Source organism: Hyla sarda, chromosome 1 (genome assembly GCF_029499605.1).
Source record: "Hyla sarda isolate aHylSar1 chromosome 1, aHylSar1.hap1, whole genome shotgun sequence".
NCBI classification, from domain to species: Eukaryota; Metazoa; Chordata; class Amphibia; order Anura; family Hylidae; genus Hyla; species Hyla sarda.
In genome coordinates, this window is record NC_079189.1 from 502,197,523 (window position 1) to 502,219,860 (window position 22,338).

Here is a 22,338-nt window from a genome sequence, read left to right on the forward strand (position 1 = left end):
TTTTGTAGGCATTTCGCCGGACTTAGGGCACCACTTTGTGCGGTTTGTCAATCGTCCACACATGCGACAAATTGGTGCCCTAGTGCGGTTGCCAGTACTTCAGCTACCGAACCCACGGGCTTGCCTAAGACTCAGACAGGACCATCCGTGGATAAGTTGGGCAGACCTGTGCATTATCTTGGTAATGCACAGATTTGTAACAATTTTAATTTTTCTTCATGTCGCTTTAGTCAGTGCAGACTGTTACACGTCTGCTGCATTTGCCACCGTGCCCATCCTAAGAGCCAGTGTCCAAAGAAGGCAGGGGCAGATGCATGACTAGGCGGCATTGACTCTCAAGTCCTCAGGGATTATCTGGTCGGTCATCCTCGTCCGGATTTGGTCGATTTCCTATGTGAGGGTTTTGTTCATGGCTTCAACACCGGCATGGTATGTCTCCCTCAGGAAACATACGAATGTAGGAACCTGCAGTCAGCCACAGTTAATCCAGAAACAGTATCGGAACTCTTGAGGATTGAGGTGCTTAAGGGGTTCGTTATTGGTCCTTTCCACATAGCTCCCTTCAATCAATGGAGGGTCAGCCCTATTGGAGTTGCTCGTGGGAAATTTTCAAATAAATTTCGCTTAATTTATGATTTGTCGGCTCCCCATTTGTCTACCATTCCTAGCATTAACTCATTAATACCGGCAGAAGAATTTTCATTGAAATACACTTCAGTGGACGAAGCAATTCAGCGCGTTCTGTTCTTTGGGCCTGGCACCTGGATGTCTAAAGCAGACATCTCAGATGCGTTCAAGCTGTTGCCAATCCGTCCCGACCTGTGGCAATGGCACGGCCTCAGGTGGTGCGGGCAGTATTATTTTGCCACCCGGCTCACTTTCGGGTCGAGAAGCAGCCCATGGTTGTTCGATACATTTGCAGCCGCACTTGAGTGGTCATTGATCAATCATTGGTCCTGTACAAGTGTGTTGCACTACCTGGATGACTTCCTGCTTCTGGAAAGTCCGGGCTGCCCACCTGGGGATCTGGAGACTTTGCTGTCAGTTTTTAGGAATCTTAATGTCCCGGTTGCAGATAAAAAAGTGGAGGGTCCCGTCACTTCCCTATCTTTTCTAGGCATCATCTTGGATTCAGTTAGGATGGAAGCTCGTTTACCTCAAGAGAAGCTAGATCGTATCAGGTCTACGATTCACAGCATGTCCCGTTCTCCAGTCTCCAATAGACAGCAGTTACAAAGTCTGCTAGGTATGCTCAACTACGCCATGAGAATTATCCCACAGGGCCGGGCATTTGTCTCTAGGTTATTAGCCCTTCTACCAGCAGCACCCGATGCCGATTCTCCAGTGGTCATGGACCAGGCAGCCAGGGCAGACTTAGCCATGTGGGACCATTTCTTGGCAGCATGGAATGGGATTTCCATGTTTATCCCTAGAGCTAGCCAGGACTCTCCAGTTGTGGTCACTGATGCGGCAGCCTCCACGGGTTTTGCCGCGATCTTTGCGCCCCACTGGTTTTCGTCATCCTGGCCTTCCGAGATCTCACAATTACCTGAATTTACTACCACTTCTGCTCTTTTCGAGATCATCCCCATCGTGGCAGCCGCTGTTACGTGGGGTCATCTGTGGAAAGGGCAGACAGTGGTCTTTTACACGGACAATACAGCTACACGAGACATTATCTGCAAGGGAAGATCGAAATCTCTCAGTATCATGTCCTTCCTTCGCAGATTGACTCATACCGCATTGCAGGGAGAATTCCATATTCAGTGTGTTCATATTGATGGAGTCAGGAATGTGGCGGCTGATGCATTGTCCCGTTTCAAATTTCAGGTTTTCCACGAAGCAATGCCAGAAGCAGATGCAGTGGCTACTCCAGTACCACATGCCAGTTCTCTAACGCTAGACTAAGTAAACTTTACTTAGGGGCCGTTGATTTGATTCATCACTCCTTGGCAGCCAACACCGTTAAGTCTTATAATTTAGCTTGGAACACTTTTCAAAAATTTCAAGATAGTCATCCCACACAATTTCCTTTTGATCTACAGTACATTCTCACTTTTGTCGTGTTTTGCCACTCATCTTTAAAACTATCCCACAATACCATACGTTTGTATTTAGCCGGGGTCCAACATTTCCGCTCCTTGAGCTGTCCTAATCTTCCATCAATTCTGTGCGCTCACCCGGTTAAGGCCGCTTTAAGAGGAATCCAGAAGACTGAAAGATCCAAGCCTCCTTCCAGGGTTCCTCTGTCTGCAGCCCAATTTCAACAGTTCAGTTGTCTGCTGGACGGAGAGCCGTTTGGAGTGGCGGCCAGTCTAGTGATCAAAGCAGCCATATACTTAAGCTATTACGGGTTCCTTAGACCAGGCGAATTTACTAAGACTTCCTATGGTACTGACACACTTCTTCTTAAACATCTATCTCCGGCAGGCTCAGGGTTCACGTTAAAGTTAGAACATTCTAAAACTCAACAAGTTAGTGCAGCTATCATCAATTACTATGCAACTAACAATCCCTGGTGCCCTGTTGCAGTGTTCCGGAAATTATTGGGACTTCTGCATGGTAAGAAGGCAGACTCACCTCTGCTCCCATTCCCCGTGCGGCCGCTGTCATCCAACGATTTTGTTAGACATGTTCGTATACTGGCACGAAACATAGGTATGGACCCCAGTACCATTTCCGGCCATTCCTTCAGGATGGGGGCAGCCTCCTCGGCTTCCAGGCATGCCATACCCGTCCATATCATTAAACGGTTAGGTCGTTGGAATTCACCTTGCTTCCAGAGGTACATACCTGACCCACAGCAGGAAATAGCCAGCGCCTTCAACCAGCTGGCAAATGTTTAGATTCCTGTCATATGTATTAATAAATAATCTTCTCTACATGTCTGTGTTTTGCCCCCTTCTTTTTAGGCTACCTCGGTCGGCCGGCCAGGCACACCTCAGGCTGGTATAGGTTAGGGAGTTATCCATGTCAGGTCTAACGTATTAACTTGACCACAAGTGGAAGTTAGCTGTGAATACAGCTAATTGAATTTGTGGGAGGAGTCTGGAACCACTATATTTACTAGGGTTCGGGCAATAGGGTCCTCGTGGTGTCAGCGGCGGTTGCTCCCACCACTCCCGCCCCCTTTTCTTTAGGTCTATTTATTTTAGTTATTCTATTAAGGGTAGCCCCCTTCTTTTTAGGCTACCTCGGTCGGCCGGCCAGGCACACCTCAGGCTGGTATAGGTTAGGGAGTTATCCATGTCAGGTCTAACGTATTAACTTGACCACAAATTATATAATAATGATCATACCTTGTAATCAGGTTATTTGCTTAAATTGCAATTTGTATGTAATGCCTTACTTTTAACCTTATATAACCACTTGAATGAACAGAATGACCCTTTTACTATTAATGAACATATAATCATATTTAAACTATATATATATATATATATATATATATATATATATATATATATGCTAACAATAAAACAGGATTGACTTTCATTGTCCCCGATCTATTGTATCTGAAGAACACAGGGGTTCTCTAGAACGAGTTCCTCTCAGACTAAGCCTTGATCAATACTTCAACAATCTCACGTATCAGGACTATCCCAGGCTAAACAGAGGCTGCTGAACCACTGATAAATGCAGTGTAAACCTAGCCTCAGTAATAGGTTGTCTGTGTTGCAGTAGCGCCCACACAGATTTCATGTAATTCCTTGAAAGTCAGGACTAATATTTTACCTGATTGCTTCCAAAAAAATTAGAATATAAAATCCGTACACAGATTATTCTACAGATGGTTCGTATGAAATGCTGGGACCCAGTTTAACCAGTCAAATGTCTATTTTTGAAGCGTACACTGTAGTGAGAATTGGCTTGATTCAAGCTCTTACAGAATGTGCGATGTTTCAACATCTAAACTTCTTAAAATATTGATTTACATAGCCGACCAAGTGGGAGAGAGCAGATGAATTGTGACCAGCCCCTACTGCACATATCCTGTTGCCAAGAAACATTTTATGTAATGGAAATATTTGCAAACATGAAACAGATCCTCTAAAATTGAAAGGCCCAATAAAATTAAATATAGCACTGTGCTATTCATTATGTCAAGTGTTACGTCTTTATGGGTAGCCTAGCTGGGTACCTTGAATATCAAAGCAAACAAAAATGTTGGCGGCCAGGAAATAGACAAACCTCAGGTAAAATATTCCCTTAGGGCTCGTTCACACAAGCTGATTTATTTGAAGTTTTCCCACTGCGTGTTAGGCTGGGTCCACACTACGTTTTGTCCCATACGGGAGCGCATACGGCAGGGGGGAGCTAAAACCTCGCGCTCCCGTATGTGACCGTATGCGCTCCCGTATGCCATTCACTTCAATGAGCCGACCGGAGTGAAACGTTCGGTCCGGTCGGCTCATTTTTGCGCCGTATGCGCTTTTACAACCGGACCTAAAACTGTGGTCAACCACGGTTTTAGGTCCGGTTGTAAAAGCGCATACGGCGCAAAAATGAGCCGACCGGACCGAACGTTTCACTCCGGTCGGCTCATTGAAGTGAATGGCATACGGGAGCGCATACGGTCACATACGGGAGCGCGAGGTTTTAGCTCCCTCCTGCCGTATGCGCTCCCGTATGGGACAAAACGTAGTGTGGACCCAGCCTTAGAAAGGGAGCGGACCCTATCATTCTGTGGCTCAGAAATGCATTGCAGTTAATGGGTGCAGCAATGCAGTCCACACATCTTAACCTGTTCAGGACGCCGGGCGTATGCATAAGCCCTGCATCCCGAGTCCTTGAGGACGTGGGGCGTATGCATACGCCCGTGGGAATTCCGGTCCCCACCGCTAGCCGGTTGGGGACCGGACCGGAATGCCTGCTCAAATCATTCAGCAGGCACCCCAGCACATCGCCCAGGGGGGTCCTGAGACCCCCCCATGTCGGCGATTGCAGAAAATCGCATGTCAATTCAGACATGCGATTTTCTGCTATTCCGGGCTGATCGGGTCTCTGGTGACCCGATCACCCGGAAAATAGGGATGATCGGAGCTGTCAGGGACAGCCCAGATCATCTTGGGGGCTAGGAGTGAGGTCGCAGAGCTGTGATCTCCTCCTATCCCCTGCCATTGGTCAGAACTGATTTTGACCAATGGCAGAGCAGGAGAGTGGGTTGCCATGGCAACCCCCCGTTCTGCCCACCCCTGGATGTCGAGGGGATGGTGGGAAGAAGATGGAGGCCGGTACCTGCAGGAGAAGATGCCTGGCGATCCCCAATCGTCGCTGGAGACTGCTGGATCCTGGGTCAGGTAGGGAAACTAAAGGCTGTCTGGGCATGCTGGGAGTTGTAGTTTTGCAACATCTGGATGGTCACAGTTTGGAGACCACTGTTACAGTGGTGCCCAAACGGTAGTCCTCCAGATGTTGCCAAACTACAACTCTCAGCATGCCTGGACTGCCCAGACATGCTGGGAGTTGTAGTTCTGTAACATCTGTCCCTTCAGATTTAGGCAATTTTCATGAATTTTTTGAAAATTGCTGCTCAAATTTTTTCTAAAATATGTCCATTTTATGATGCCAACATAAAGTGGACATATTGTATTTGTGAATAAAAATAAAATTTATTGTGAATATCCATTTTCCTTACAAGTAGAGAGCTTCAAAGTTAGAAAAATGCAACATTTCCAAAATTTTCATGACATTTTGGGATTTTTCACCAAAAAATGATGCAAGTAACGCCGAAAATTTACCACCAAAATAAAGTAGAATATGTCACAAAAAACTATCTCAGAATCAGAATATTCAGTAAAAGCGTTTTCGCGTTATTAATTCGTAAAGCGACGGTGGTCAGAATTGCGAAAAAGGGCTCAGTCCTTTAGGTGAAAAAGGGCTGCGTCCTTAAGGGGTTAATGCTGCCAGCAACATCTCCGGTGGAAAATCTGTCCAGAGATTCCTCAGTGTGAACCCAGCCTTACAGTCATCTCAAAATAGACATGCTAGTTCCATCCCAGATGGAGAACCCTATCGTTCTGTGGCTCTAGGGGCAACTCAACAGCTTCCTACTGACTAACCCTCTCAAGCTGGTAATGCTGCTCTCTGGGCCGCCACAGCGGCATCCCGATCACGTTCGCCTGGGGCTTGCCGGCTAGTACACAGCAGTCATGCCTCCTCCTATGGACATGAATGGAGGAGGGCGTGGCGGCTGTGTTAGCCAGTCATACGACACTGTACGTAGTTCTCTTTGGGCACCGGATGACTGGGGTGCCGTGGCAGAGATCGCAGGGGTCCCCAGCAACCGAACCCCTGCGATCACACGTTATTCCCTATCCTTTGCATAGGGAATAACATGTCTAGCAGCGGAGTACCCCTTTAAAATCAAAGACATCCAGATTACATCTTTTCAGGAGAAGAAAACAGACAACTAACTGAAACACCTTGAATTTTGCATTGACTTGCAGGGCCACTTGGAACAGGACAAATTTTTAATTTAACATACATATAATACGCACAGTGGCCATTTTCAGCTCCATTGAAGTGGGTCTTTCAAAAGATTTTGCTGTATAACTATCTACAAAAAAATTTATTTAAAAAAATCATTAAAATCACAAAAAAGTTACCTTTAGTAACGGCTTCTTTAAATTTATCCTTTGCGGAATTCACTTCTTTTGTTAGCTGTCTATAATTCAACTTCAGCTTTTCTATTTCTGTTTTGGTCACCTAATTAGAAATGTAGAAATAAGAAGACATCAATAACATTTATAGCACTTCTGACAGTCTGTAGTACAAATTACATTACAAACTCTACATTATTACAGTATTAGCATTCTATAGTGAAGAAGCATCACCTACCCTATATTCTTAAAGGAGTACTCCAGCTAAAGTTAAGTTATCGCCTATACACAGGATAGGGGATAAGTAGCTGACTGTGGGGAGTGCGACCACTGGCACCCCTTGTGATCTCCAGGACGGGACTCCGGCTCTCTCACGGAGGAGCACATTGTCTACATGCTCCATTCATTTCTATTGGTGCTATACTTGCATCTTTTCGGCACTCCCATAGAAATATATGGAGCACTGCAGCACGCACTACTCACTGAGAGCCAGGTCCTGTCCCGGAGATTGCGGGGGGGGGGTTGGGGGTGCAGAGGTTAGACCCCCAAACTTGTAGCTAAATTAGTCGCTGATAATTGTTAAAAGATAACCAACTAATATATGTTACTGGTCAATCCCAGTTTAAAAAGCTAAGATTGTTATACTTCAAACATATGTAGCCAGCTAGGATCCTCTATTATTTGTTCCTGTTGGCCAGCAGCATTTTTACAGTAGTATTGTCCTTTTATATATGATCACTGGGGAAAATAAAAAAAAAAAAAGATAATAGATCTTAGCTGGCTACTTATGAAGGAAGAATAACACTCCTCATACTGGGAGTAACAGTGGCGACTTATCCTCTATCAATAATAACATCATTATATTCATTACCATCTTACACAATCCTTTCTAAAACACAAAAGCACCTCCTTTTCTTTGATCCTATTTTATCTCCTATTGAGAAATATTGAAATAAATCTTTCATGTGTTCCAGGACATCTGCCCTCTCCTTCTGACTGTCTTATTTCTACCCCTTCTACCCTATTAGCAGTAAAGCACAAAGATTAATACGTCACCTGTGCTTCATATTCCTGATAAATGACAGTATATGCTCAGAAATTATCAGTTATTAGTACATTATGTTTGGTTCACTAAACAGCTCAGTCTTGTACATGTGGCAGTATACACCAGCTGCACAGACTGAAAGCTGCAATGAGCCTCACTGAAAGATACACAGACTGAAAGCTGCTGCACAGAGCCAGAGATCTTCTATTCATCACAGCATTGCAACCAGGTGAAGGTGGAAGTGGTCCCCCAGCAGGCTTCACTGATGTCATGCCTGCTGGGAAACGCCCACTTTCTCCTGCTGCTGCAAACTGTGATATTGCACTATGTGAAGAAGAATAAAGGTATGATAGAGAGCTTTTTAAAGCTCTGAATTTTTTTTTTTTTTTTTTACAGCGAGAGGGGTGTTAAGAGTAGTTAGTAAACATAGCCGGAGTTAGTTTAGAAAAGTTTATTTGATTACAGTTATTCGGGTGTCGATAATACACCTCCTGACTATATAATTCCGCCCATCACCTGATATTCACCCACATAAGTAAAATTAAGTTCACACCCATCTGACTGATTCTATGAATTGTCCAACAAAGTACAAGCCAACATATCTCAGAAACAGAAGGGTGTATCAAGAAACTGTAAACATGTTTGTGATCAGGGTACCCTAAACTTTTTCATGATAATGCAAACTTATATATATATTTTTTTTTAGGGGGGGTTGGCCACAGGGAGTTGGCAGCACTCCTGACATGTTAGTCTTCTCATGAAATGACAATGCCAAGCAGTTTTTCTTAAAATCTTGCATTGTGCTATTCCTTAGTTTTTGTCCCTGAAAATATATATATATATATATATATATATATATATATAAATTAACAACTGGATGCATTATTTGTCTATAGGTGTGTCTCTGTTTTAATATTGTTAAAACTGAGTGGACAATGCCATTGTGTGGGGACATGCACTGTTTACATATACATACATACAGTTCCAGGAGAAATAACTGGGGTATGACAAAAAATAGACATCTAAAAATTGATGATTCAGAATTGTTATTTCTCATGCCATTTAAAGCGTTATTGGCATTAAAAACAACTTTTGACATTTTGATCAGATCTGATGGGAATTGATAAGACCTGAGGGGATTGACAAGTCTGATCAGCAAGTCGGTTATTTTAAATGACTGTAACGCTTTAAGGCATTGGCTAAAACAGATATGTCATGAGAACTGTCAGGACCAGTTGAAGGAACACTAATTTGATAGGGCATGGAACCAATGAAAATATACCTTTTATATGTACTGTATATGTCAGAATACTGCCAGAATGGCTCTTTTGCCGCTGTCAAACAAGCTCAGTGCAGAGAAACACTTCCTGAGTTTGGTCTCCTGCCATTACAAGCAGGGGACCAAAATCTGAGATTTTGACCAGATGGAATGTGTTCTGGCCAAGAAGGGAGACCTCTGGTGGCCAGAAGTATACAGCAAAAAAACTAACATAACATTTTTGTTTTTTTTAATGGAAGCCAATTACAAAAGTTATTTATTTGGCATAAGGAATTAAATATTAAAAATCATGTTTACTTAAAGTGCCCATTTAATGAACAACATGCATACGCCGACTTTATAATCCCACCCATCACTTTATATTCACTCCAATTATTTATACTAAGTTTACTCACATCTGGCGGATTTCCTGAATTGTTAAACTATAAACCCATATATCAGGAATGGAAGGGTTTATCAAGAAACTGTAAAAAGGTGTTTGTTCAGGGCACCCTAGATTATTTAATAGCGATAAAATCTAAAATTTCTTGGGTTGGCTACAGGCCCTCTTTAACCCCTTAAGGACTAGGCCATTTTACACCTTAAGACCAGAGCGTTTTTTGAACATCTGACCACTGTCACTTTAAGCATTAATAACTCTAAGACGCTTTTACCTATCATTCTGATTCCAAGATTGTTTTTTCGTGACATATTCTACTTTATGTTGTTGGTAAAATTTTGTCGATACTTGCATCGTTTCTTAGTGAAAAATTCCAAAATTTGATGAAAAAATTGAAAAATTAGCATTTTTCTAACTTTGAAGCTCTCTGCTTGTAAGGAAAATGGATATTCCAAATAATTTTTTTTTTTTATTCACATATACAATATGTCCACTTTATGTTTGCATCATAAAATTTACGATTTTTTACTTTTGGAAGACACCAGAGGGCTTCAAAGTTCAGCAGCAATTTTCCAATTTTTCACAAAATTTCCAAAATCACAATTTTTCAGGGACCAGTTCAGGTTTGAAGTGGATTTGAAGGGTCTTCATATTAGAAATACCCCACAAATGACCCCATTATAAAAACTGCACCCCCCAAAGTATTCAAAATGACATTCAGTCAGCATTTTAACCCTTTAGGTGTTTCACAGGAATAGCAGCAAAGTGAAGGAGAAAATTCACAATCTTCATTTTTTACACTTGCATGTTCTTGTAGACCCAATTTTTGAATTTTTACAAGGGGTAAAAGGAGAAAATGTATACTTATATTTGTAGCCCAATTTCTCTCGAGTAAGCACATACCTCATATGTCTATGTAAAGTGTTCGGCGGGCGCAGAAGAGGGCTCAGAAGCGAAGGAGCGACGAGGGGATTTTGGAGAGTACGTTTTTCTGAAATGGTTTTTGGGGGGCATGTTGCATTTAGGAAGCCCCTATGGTGCCAGAACAGGAAAAAATACCCACATGGCATACCATTTTGGAAACTAGACCCCTTGAGGAACGTAACAAGGAATAAAGTGAGCCTTAATACCCCACAGGTGTTTCACCACTTTTGCATATGTAAAAAAATGTTTAAAAAATTTCACTAAAATGTGTGTTTCCCCCCCAAATTTCACATTTTTGCAAGGGTTAATAGCAGAAAATACCCCCCAAAATTTGTAACTCCATCTCTTCTGAGTATGGAGGTACCCCATAAATTGACCTGAAGCGCACTACGGGCGAACTACAATGCTCAGAAGAGAGGGAGTCATATTTGGCTTTTTGCGAGCAAATTTTGCTCGGGGGGCATGTCGCATTTAGGAAGCCCCTATGGTGCCAGGACAGCAAAATAACCCCCCATGGCATACCATTTTGGAAACTAGACCCCTTGAGGAACGTAACAAGGGGTACAGTGAGCATTTGCCCCCCACTGGTGTCTGTCAGATCTTTGGAACAGTGGGCTGTACAAAATTTTTTATTTTCACAGACCACTGTTCCAAAGATCCGTCAGACACCTGTGGGGTGTAAATTCTCACTGCACCCCTCATTACATTCCGTGAGGGGTGTAGTTTCCGAAATGGGGTCACATGTGAGGTTTTGTTTTTTTTGCGTTTGTCAAAACCGCTGTAACAATCAGCCAGCCCTGTGCAAATCACCTCAAATGTACATGGCGCACTCTCCCTTCTGGGCCTTGTTGTGCGCCCCCAGAGCACTTTGCGCCCACTTATGGGGTATCTCCGTAGTCGGGAGAAATTGCATTACAAATTTTGGGGGGCTTTTTTCCCTTTTACCTCTTGTCAAAATGAAAAGTATGGGTCAACACCAGCATGTTAGTGTAAAAAATTTTTTTTTTACACTAACATGCTGGTGTAGACCCCCAACTTCACCTTTTCATGAGGGGTGAAAGGAGAAAAAGCCCCCCAAAATTTGTTAGGCAATTTCTCCCGAGTACAGCGATACCCCATATGTGACCCTAAACTGTTGCCTTGAAATACGACAGGGCTCCAAAGTGAGAGCGCCATGCGCATTTGAGGCCTAAATTAGGGACTTGCATAGGGGTGGACATAGGGGTATTCTACGCCAGTGATTCCCAAACAGGGTGCCTCCAGCTGTTGCAAAACTCCCAGCATGCCTGGACAGTCAACGGCTGTCCGGCAATACTGGGAGTTGTTGTTTTGCAACAGCTGGAGGCTCCATTTTGGAAACAGTGGCGTACCAGACGTTTTTCATTTTTATTGGGGAGGGGGGCTGTGTAGGGGTATGTGTATATGTAGTGTTTTTTGACTTTTTATTTTATTTTGTGTTAGTGTAGTGTAGTGTTTTTAGGGTACAGTCACATGGGCGGGGGATTACAGCGAGTTTGAGCTGCCGCGCAAAATTTGCTGCATCGCAAACTTGCAGCCTGATACTCACTGTAAGCCCCCTGCCCATGTGAATGTACCCTGTACATTCCCAGGGGGGGGACCTCCAGCTGTTGCAAAACTACAACTCCCAGCATGCACAGTCTATCAGTGCATGCTAGTAGTTATAGTTTTGCAACAGCTGGAGGCACACGGGTTGGGAAACACTGAGTTAGGAAACAGACAATGTTTCCCAACCAGGGTGCCTCCTGTTGTTGCAAAACCACAACTCCCAGCATTCTCAGGCATGCTGGGAGTAGTAGTTCGGCAACATCTTTAGAGCCAGATGTTGCCGAACTACAACTCCCAGCATGCTTGGAGTTGTAGTTTTGCAACATCTGGAGGACTACAGTTTGCAGACCACTAATACAGTGGTTCCCAATCTGTGCCCTTCCAGATGTTGCAAAACTACAACTCCCAGTATGCCAAAACTGTCCAGGCATGCTGGGAGTTGTAGTTCTGCAACATCTGAAGGGCCAGATGTTACAGCACTACAACTCCCAGCATGCATGGACAGTAAGGGCATACTGAGGATGTGTAGTTTTGCAACATCTGGAAGGGCACAGTGGTCTCCAAAACTGCAACTCCCAGCATGCCCAGATGCCAAGGGCTGTCTGGGCATGCTGGGAGTTGTAGTTTACAGGGTCCCATTACAGCAATGCATGTCGCTTTACGGCGACGTGCATTGCTGTAAAGGGCCCGACCGCGGCTGAAGATCAACTCACCTGTCGCCGCCGCCGCCGTCTCCGCCGCCAGGATCCGGGTCTTCAGGGACGAGGTAAGTACCGGGGCTGGTCCCCAGCACTCCCCCGTCCCCCGCCGCGTCCTCCGGTCTTCCTCCCGTCCTCTCTGGACTTTCAGGGGCCGGGCAGGACGGGAGGAAGTAACCGCCCCCCCCCCCCCCCCTGCGATTGGTCGGTTAACTAACCGACGGATCGCAGGGGATCGGAGGAGGTGGCAGGCTTGCCACCTCGCTCCTAGGCTTCAGCATGGTCCTGGCTGTCTGTGACAGTCGGGATCATGCGAAATTACCGGGTGGTCGGGTCCCAGAGACCCGATCAGCCCGGTATCGCCGCAGATCGCAAGGGCGATTTCCCTTGCGATTTGCGGCGATCGCCGACATGGGGGGCCTACATGGCCCCCCTCGGCGTTTGCCCTGGATGCCTGCTGAAGGATTTCAGCAGGCATCCAGTTCCGATCTCTGCCCGGCGAGCGGCAGAGACCAGAAAAGGCCATGACGTTGTGGAACGTCATTGGTCCTTAAAGCCCAGGGTGCCATGACGTTCCACAACGTCATTGGTCCTTAAGAGGTTAAAACTGGTGATGTAATACAGGCCCTTTTACACCATTTAACTGGGGCTTCCTCAGACACTATATGGTGAGACGTAGGTTTCACCATTGTGAAGTCCATGTCAAAATAAAAAATATTAATCTGATCACCTTCGAAATGTAAAGATTTTTGATAAACCAAACAACTTCCACTGCAGCAAAAGAAAAATACTGACAAATCCCAGGCGGTTTTATTATTCTAAGAATCAATGGAGCCTCAAGCTAAAACCATAGGCTAGACATGCAGTAAGACGACATCAATTTCAATGTATTTTAGCAACCTTTCTTTCCTACACATACCACCTACACAATGATAGTGACGTTAGCGTACGCTACATGTACTCAAAAAGTATGTAAAATTTGTAGTGAAACATAGAATGGAATGGTTACGATGAGCAATATGATATTGCTAATAGCAGTGTTTTCTAAAGTGTTGGGAGCAGACAAATAGTGATTCTTTCCTTGTGAGCATTATGGTGTTCAACTTTAGACAGTTGTTAGATATCACAAAGCTTAAATGCAGAAGTAAAAGTAAAAAAAAGATATATTAGATAATTGACAGGAAGTATTAGCAAGAAGTTGTAAAGTGCACGTTGACCCTGCCAAAAACATGCAGCTAGACAGAAAGCTGTGCTGTAAAGGGGGTAATTCAATCTCCCTTCAATAAATTCATTTGTAGATAATTAAAAACTCCCCCGCTGGAAATTCAACAAGAGGTGATCCCATCTCTGAAAGGAGAGCAGGACTAAAGTCTAAACCCACACGACTTCGCAGGGTCCCTTGTTACAAGAGGGATCAAGAAATCACAGGCACCTTGTTACTACAGGGCTTGAGGAATCAGGCACCATGCAAGCTGTAACATAATGAACGTAATGCAACATAAAGCTTTAAAAAAAAAAAAAAAAAAAATTATAGCTATTCCTAGATTCATAACAAATTTGTCGAGCCCTGCTTTACTACTGTTACCTCAAAGAGGTCACCTATACTAGCCAAATGGGATGTATCTCAGGCTACAGCACATGCTCGGGAACTATATTACGGTAATCACTTCTATTAAAGTGCAGAGAAAGGAAAAACCATGAAGCCACTGTGCAGCATCATAAACTGCATGATCCAAATAACAGAGAGGACTGTGGGGGCATCTGCACAAGGACAGCCACCACTACCACACACCATGGTTGGTAATAACTAATGGTCCTGGAATGGACTACAGAATATAGGAAGTTGTTTAACATTGATTTTAGTGTTCATCAGGCCCTTAGTAAGTAAAACAATTGTTGCCCACTTAGTTTGCCTCCCCCCACCACTTTTCATATGGCTCTTGGCACAAATATCCTATACTGTAGAAGAGTGATGTTCTGAAATAAAGGCTCCATTTTTCACGACCACAGCAGTCAGTGCTCCATACCTGTTTCTTCCATTTTGTAAACAAGTGTTAAGACAAAAGCTATTCTGCAAGAACTTTTTGAAACTCCTGACACAGAGTCCAGTAGAAATCTGTGCAAGAGCCAAGTGTTCATTTCTCAAACTAATCTTTTTTATTTTAAGGCTTTAACATCCCTTTTTTCTTGTTTGCAACTGTAGCTATAGAAGTAGCTGAGCATTGTACACAAGATAGAGATAAAACCACCTCGCCTAGCCCTCTTAACCAGCCTACTGTTCTCACAGTGTAAGGTCAACAAGGGGAAGGAGGAGGAAGTGACAAAATGTATGTCTCCAGGAAAAGACAGAATGAGAATACATTCATTGTTAGGGATATTACAGTCCCTGTGTTATTTGTAGTTGCGCAAAATAACTCCAATAAACACAATTATTTTTAGTTTTGAGAGTTTCATTTATCCTATACTTTTTTTTTCCTACCTAGGATCATTAACTCTAGATTTAAAAAATTCAATCATAAACAGGTTTGATTATGATTGAATAATACTTAACTTACCGTATATACTAGAGTATAAGCAGAGTTTTTCAGCACGATTTTTCGTGCTGAAAACGCACACCTCGGCTTATACTCGAGTGAACTCTCCGCCTGTCAATCCCTTCTCAGTAGTCTTCAACCTGCGGACCTCCAGATGTTGCAAAACTACAACTCCCAGCATGCCTGGACAGCCGATGGCTGTCCGGGCATACTGGGAGTTGTAGTTTTGCAACATCTGGAGGTCCGCAGGTTGAAGACCACTGCGGCCTTCGTCATCATCCAGACACCCCCCCCCCCCCCCCCTTTAGTTTTCTACTCACCTCCCCTCGGTGGGAAGGAAGGGTGAGCTGGTCCGGGCCATCTATGCTGCAGGGACCGTCCGGTGGGGAGGGTTAGTCCTTCCGGGCTGTCCATTTTCACCGGGAGGCCTTCTCCGCTCTGCTCCGGGCCTGCCCCGGACTAGTGACGTTGCCATGGGGGTGATGATGATGGGGGGGGTGATGATGATGGGGGGGGTGATGATGACGGGGGGGTGATAAGGACGGGGGGGGGTGATAATGACGGGGGGGGGGGATGATGTATTTCCCACCCTAGGCTTATAGTCGAGTCAATAACTTTTCCTGGGTTTTTGTGGTTAAATTAGGGGCCTCCGCTTATATTCAGGTCCGCTTATACTCAAGTATATACAGTACTGTACATTAAACAACGTTATTGATAAAAGTATTGTTGTAAAAACAGATCTACAAATTCTCTAAAAACAAGACATCTGGATACACAGCTTTTGGGGGGGGGGGGGGGGGGTCGAAGGAGACGTGTTTTATCTGACTAGCCCAGCAAGTCATGGGAAAGCAAAGTGACATAAGCAGGCAGAATCCACAAGCTTTAAACTTTTAACAATGCAGATTTTATCCTATGGTTTGCTAGGGGAAAAATACACTGAACATCTACAACAGGACTGACCAGCTGCAGATTAGAACATCTCTCAGTTCCGCACAGATTTTTAAGCCTGCATCCACATGCACTGTAATATAAATCACCATCTACATTATCAAGGTTGGGATAATACAGTCAGGTGGTACAGCATTACACAAAATATCCTATCACAAGAATGAAAGAAAAATGAAAAATTAAATCCCATGAAACTTTAAAACCTAGAACAATTGTTCTTTACATAAGCTCAGAATTACATAACGTTTACAGTTTTCTAAAACTAATACTTCTGATATCAGCGGCAGCCTGTATACCGTTGACAGAATATAAATTTACTGTAGGCTAAATATTAAATTGATAATGAAACTAAATACTGTACTTAAAATACTAAGTTAGGTCTTTCTTTTATTCATTTCCTTAATAAACTAGAGAAGAATCTTTGTAGAAGCAGCTAGTAAATACAGAGGAAGGTTAATGCCCTGCTAGTCATATTTTCATAAATGTAAGAAGAAACTATAAATATCTACTGGTAAGCCATTATCACACTAATTCTATTAAAACTGCTGCTGTTTGCTAGCTGGGTCCCGCTGCTAGCAAAAGACAGCGGTGACGATACTTAGCTCTGCCCATGCTCCAAGTCGGCCCTAGAATGGAAGATGCGGCAGAAGATTGCTGGAGAACCACAGCAGGGAACGGGACCAGGTAAGTATTGTTGTCATTAGTGTCACCTGCACTACCTATCTGTAACAACAGGTTAGTGCAGGTAAAACCGATGACAGATTTCCTTCAAATGGGTTTTTATTTTTCACACATCTTTTTAACTATAAAAGAAACAAAGACAGCAAAAAAAGGCAGGAAAAAAAAAAGTTTGCAAAGATAATAATAAAGGATCAATTTCTAAAGCATACCTTGTACAACTCAGCCTCAATTTGCTGGTGAATACTGTTGTAGCTCTTTTTTACTTGCTGCTTGTCTTTGATCATGACATTAAGGCGGTGGAGGGGTCCTGCGTTGAGCTCTTCTGCATGACTTTTCATTATCTTACTCAATTGTTCGGTCTGCTTAACCATGTGCAGCCATGACTACAAGTTAATTAAAAAAAACAAAAAAAAAAACACAACTTAATAGTGATTCTATAAATAAAATAAAAAGATTTTATATGTTTATGAAAGACAATAAAAAAATGCATAATAAAGTCATACAATGTTCTAGTATACTTTGGGTTTAATTAATCAGAACTTTCAAGGATTCTGCCTTGCTAATAGCAAATAGGAACATTACAAAACCATCTGAACAACACAGTAGGACAACTCAAAATAAAGACAGAACTCTTATACATGAAGACAATCCTCGTATAAGTCCTATTAGGCTATTAAAATATCACAGACAATGGAAGTCACACCAAAAAGCTAATCCTTAAAGGTGTACTCCACCCCTAGACATCTTATCCCCTATCCAAAAGGATAGAGGATAAGATATCTGATCCTGGGGGTCTTGCCGCTGGGACCCCCCATAATCTCCAGCCCAGTACCCCGGTTTTCTAAACATTTATGTTTAGAATGCCGGCTGTGCTAGGTCATGGTCGTAATGGCCGAGGTAGCTAGTAATCTGGCATGAATCGGATTTTGCTCCATGCAGCGGATTACTTGGGTGCCGAGCTGGAGACTGCAAGGAGTCCCAGCGACCAGACCCTCCACGACCAGAAAATCCCTTTAACAACAGCTCCTGTTTTGGGTGCTTCAAGCTTACCTTGTATTATATGGACTGCAATTCATAAAATCAGTTGCCATCTAACTCTTAATTGCAGGGTCACAGCTTACCCCAGCAGGAATCCGCTATTTGCCAGGGTGCCTGCACTTTGAAAGGGGTTGTTCATGAGACCATAGCATGTTTCAGTTGAATGCACACCACTACTATCAGGGCTCAGAACCATCCCTAATGCACCAACTGAGCCTCCGTAGCACTGCTCAGAAGCCAGACTGCTTTCTAGTACTTTTGCTGGCATATAGTCATGGCCGTACATGTTGGCACCCCTGAAATTTTTCTACAAAATTTCTCACAGAAAAGGATTGCAGTAACACATGTTTTGCTATAGACATGTTTATTCCCTTTGTGTGTACTGGAACTAAACCAAAAAAAGGAGGAAAAAGCTACTTTATTAGCACTCTTTCAAAATTATGGATAAATGAGATTGTTTCAAGCATGTGAAGCTCCTTTAAACTCACCTGGGGCAAGTGCGCATTGTGTGCCTCTGTGTGTGCCACACTAAGCATGGACAACAGAAAGAGAAGAGAACTGTCTGAGGACTTGAAGAAAAATATCAACAATCTCAAGGTTACAAGTCCATATCCAAAAATCTAGATTTGCCATTGTCCACAGTGCGCAACATTATCAAGAAGTTTGCAACCCATGGCACTGTAGCTAATCTCCCTGGGCATGGACGGAAGAGAAAAACTGATGAAAGGTGTCAACGCAGGATAGTCCAGATGGTGGTTAAGAAGACCCAAACAATTTCCAAAGATATTCAAGCTGTCTGGCAGGCTCAGGAAGCATTAGTGTCAGCGTGAACTGTTTGTCAACATTTAAATGAAATGAAACGCTATGGCAGGAGACCCAGGAGGACCCCACTGCTGACACAGAGACATAAAAAAGCAAGACTACATTTTGCCAAAATGAACTTGAGCAAGCCAAAATCCTTCTGGAAAACGTCTTGTGGACAGATGAGACCAAGATAGAGCTTTTTGGTAAAGCACATCATTCTACTGTTTAGCGAAAATGGAATGAGGCCTACAAAGAAAAGAACACAGTACCTACAGTGAAATATGGTGGAGGTTCAATTATGTTTTGGGGTTGTTTTGCCGCCTCTGGCACTGGGTGCCTTGAATGTGTGCAATGGATATGCAGGTACTTTTTTTTCCATTTACCTGCATATCCATTATCCAATCGGCTGGAGTCGAATCCACGCTGACACCGGAGGAGCAGCACCACCCATTACCTTATGCCATCATAGTAGTTGTGACTTTCTCACAACTCATCCAGGTGAGCACTTTGACTTAAAATGGTCTTTGCCCACCGCTATATACTAGAGATACTGTCCCATGGGAAGCTCTGCCTCTTTTATCTTATTGAATGTGTGCAAGGAATCATGAAATCTGAGGATTACCAATGGATTTGTGTCACACTGTACAGCCCAGAGTCAGAAAGCTGGGTTTGCATCAAAGATCTTGGGTTTTCCAGCAGGGCAATGACCCCAAACATACGTCAAAAAGCACCCAGAAATGGATGGAAACAAAGCTCTGGAGAGTTCTGAAGTGGCCAGTAATGAGTCCAGATCTAAATCCCATTGAACACCTGTGACGAGATCTTAAAATTGCTGTTGGGAAAAGACGCCCTTCCAATAAGAGACACCTGGAGCAGTTTTCAAATGAAGAGTGGTCCAACATTCCAGCTGAGAGGTGTAAGAAGCTTATTGATGGTTATAGGAAGCGACTGATTTCAGTTGTTTTTTTTTCCAAGGGTCTGCAACCAAATATTAAGTTAAGTTAAGTTAAGTTAAGGGTGCCAATAATTTTGTCCAGCCCATTTTTGGAGTTTGGTGAGACATTATGTCCAATTTGCTTTTTTTCCTCCTTTTTTGGTTTAGTTCCAATACACACAAAGGAAATAAACATGTGTATAGCAAAACATGTGTTACAGCAATCCTTTTCTGTGAGAAATACTTTAATAAAATGTTAGGGGTGCCAACATTTACGGCCATGGCTTTAAGTATTCTTCGAAAATTTATAAAATCCTATAGACTATGCTATAATTTCATTGTAGATACATGTCAAGATGATACAACATTGCTAGTCTGAGCAAACAGAAACAGCAGGGCACCAGAGAAGTGTAAGCACTGGTACAGAAGAGGATGAAAAAGAAGAATATTACCTCCTTCCGGTATTACAGAACATAATAAAATGTCTGTAAAAAAGATTTATGGGGTTGGAAAACTCCTTTCATCTAACTTTTAACTAAATTTATATTAAAGCAATATTCTTATCTGTCACGCTGCATGAGCTGTGTTTTTATTCATCCTTTACTGCCCATTTTGCATAAATAAAAAGCTAACAGGGCTATATTCATGCCACCGGCCTGTAAAAGTTTCTCTGACATTGTAAAAGAAAAAACAGCTTCTAAAAGGGGGTACTCCGGGGAACTAAACCCATAGCCCATCCTTTCCCTCTCACCAACCTATTAATTTGTCTAAATATCTTTCATTAGCTAAACTGCTCAAAAAAGTGAACACTAAGATAACACATCCTAGATCTGAATGAATGACCTAATCGTATAAAATACTTTCGTCTTTACATAGTTGAATGTGCTGACAACAAAATCACACAAAAATGATCAATGGAAATCAAATTTATCAACCCATGGAGGTCTGGATATGGAGTCACACTCAAAATCAAAGTGGAAAACCCCACTACAGGCTGATCCAACTTTGATGTAATGTCCTTAAAACAAGTCAAAATGAGGCTCAATAGTGTGTGTGGCCTCCACATGCCTGTATGACCTCCCTACAATGTCTGGGCATGCTCCTGATGAGGTGGCGGATGGTCTCCTGAGGGATGTCCTCCCAGACCTGGACTAAAGCATCCGCCAACTCCTGGACAGTCTGTGGTGAAATGTGGCATTGGTGGATGGAGCGAGACATGATGTCCCAGATGTGCTCAATCAGATTCAGGTCTGGGGAAGTCCATAGCATCAATGCCTTCCTCTTGCAGGAACTGCTGACACACTCCAGCCACATGAGGTCTAGCATTGTCTTGCATTAGGAGGAACCCAGGGCAAACCACACCAGCATATGGTCTCACAAAGGGTCTGAGGATCTCATCTCGGTACCTAATTGCAGTAAGCTACCTCTGGCAAGCACATGGAGGGCTGTGCGGCCTCCCAAAGAAATGCCACTCCACACCATTACTGACCCACTGCCAAACTGGTCATGCTTGAGGATGTTGCAGGTTCTCCACAGCATATCCAGACTCTGTCACGTCTGTCACATGTGCTCAATGTGAACCTGCTTTCATCTGTGAAGAGCACAGGGCGCCAGAGGTGAATTTGCCAAACGTCCTGCACAGTGTTGGGCTGTTAGCAAAATCCCCACCTGTGGATGTCAGGCCCTCATACCACCCTCATGGAGTCTGTTTCTGACGAGTGGACACATGTACATTTGTGGCCTGCTGGAGGTCATTTTGCAGAGCTCTGGCAGTGCTCCTCCTGCACCTCCTTGCACAAAGGTGGAGGTAGCAGTCCTGCTGCTGGGTTGTTGGCCTCCTCCACGTCTCCTGATGTACTGGCCTGTCTCCTGGTAGCTCCTCCATGCTCTGGACACTACGCTGACAGACACAGCAAACCTTCTTGCCACAGAGTGTATTGATGTGCCATCCTGGATGAGCTGCACTATCTGAGCCACTTGTGTGGGTTGTAAACTCCGTCTCATGCTACCACTAGAGTGAAAGCACCGCCAGCATTAAAAAGTGAACACAACATCAGCCAGGAAGCATAGGAACTGAGAAGTGGTGTGTGGTCAGTGGTCACCACTTGCAGGACCACTCCTTTATTGGGGGTGTCTTGCCAATTGCCTATAATTTCTACCTGATGTCTGTTCCATTTGCTCAACAGCATGTGAAATTGATTGTAAATCGAAGTTGCTTCGTGAGTGAACAGTGTGATTTCACAGAAGTGTGAATGACTTGGAGTGACAATTTGTTGTTTAAGTGTTCCCCTTTATTTATAACATTTTCTTTTTTTTGAGCAGTCTATATAGAGCAGTTTCCCTCTTTCAGCTTTCACTTACATGCAGGGAGTGAGAGAAAGAGGTCATTATCAGATCCACCTAGTCTTTCTGCAAAGCCCTCACTAAGACTAGCCCCACCCTCCTGGAACTCAAACACCATGTGATTTCTGTCTTGTTCACAGCCACACCTCCCCTCCCCCTCCCTGTGTGAGGATCTTGCCAAGAAAAACAGCTTAGTGTCCCCTCAGCACATAGCTGCTCTTTGTCTGCTGTAGATCTAATCATTGACTGCAGCCATTCAGAGAATATAATGATTTATTGCTGGGGGGGGGGGGGGATAGTTTGAAAGAAAAGACATGTACAGTGTGCTGCTCACTGTGTTAACAAAGCAGCATGCACACAGATACAGCAATTGGCTGACAGCAATTACACAGAGCTGCACTGATTTCTGGGAGTTGTAGTCTGGGCTGCAAGCAAGGAAGAAGAATATTTAGGAGACAACACGGGCCACAGGAGCTGGCAAAACCATATGGATAACTACAGGGGACACAGAAAAGGTATTGTGGTGGCTTTGGGGCATTTTTAAATGTTTTTTTATTTACTTC

At 43.6% G+C, this 22,338-nt stretch overlaps 1 protein-coding gene across 7 annotated transcripts in view; it reads right to left on the reverse strand.

Moving 5' to 3' along the window:
- The window catches only part of FER (FER tyrosine kinase), a 312,225-nt gene that overhangs the window by 234,742 nt on the left and 55,145 nt on the right, over positions 1-22,338 (reverse strand). For all 7 annotated transcript variants that reach the window (XM_056537490.1, XM_056537495.1, XM_056537491.1 and 4 more), the window contains 2 exons: positions 16,866-17,039; positions 6,609-6,708 (listed from right to left, as the gene is read on the reverse strand). In XM_056537490.1, coding sequence (XP_056393465.1) covers positions 6,609-6,708; positions 16,866-17,039 — 274 coding nt within the window. The remainder of the gene's footprint in view (positions 1-6,608; positions 6,709-16,865; positions 17,040-22,338) is intronic.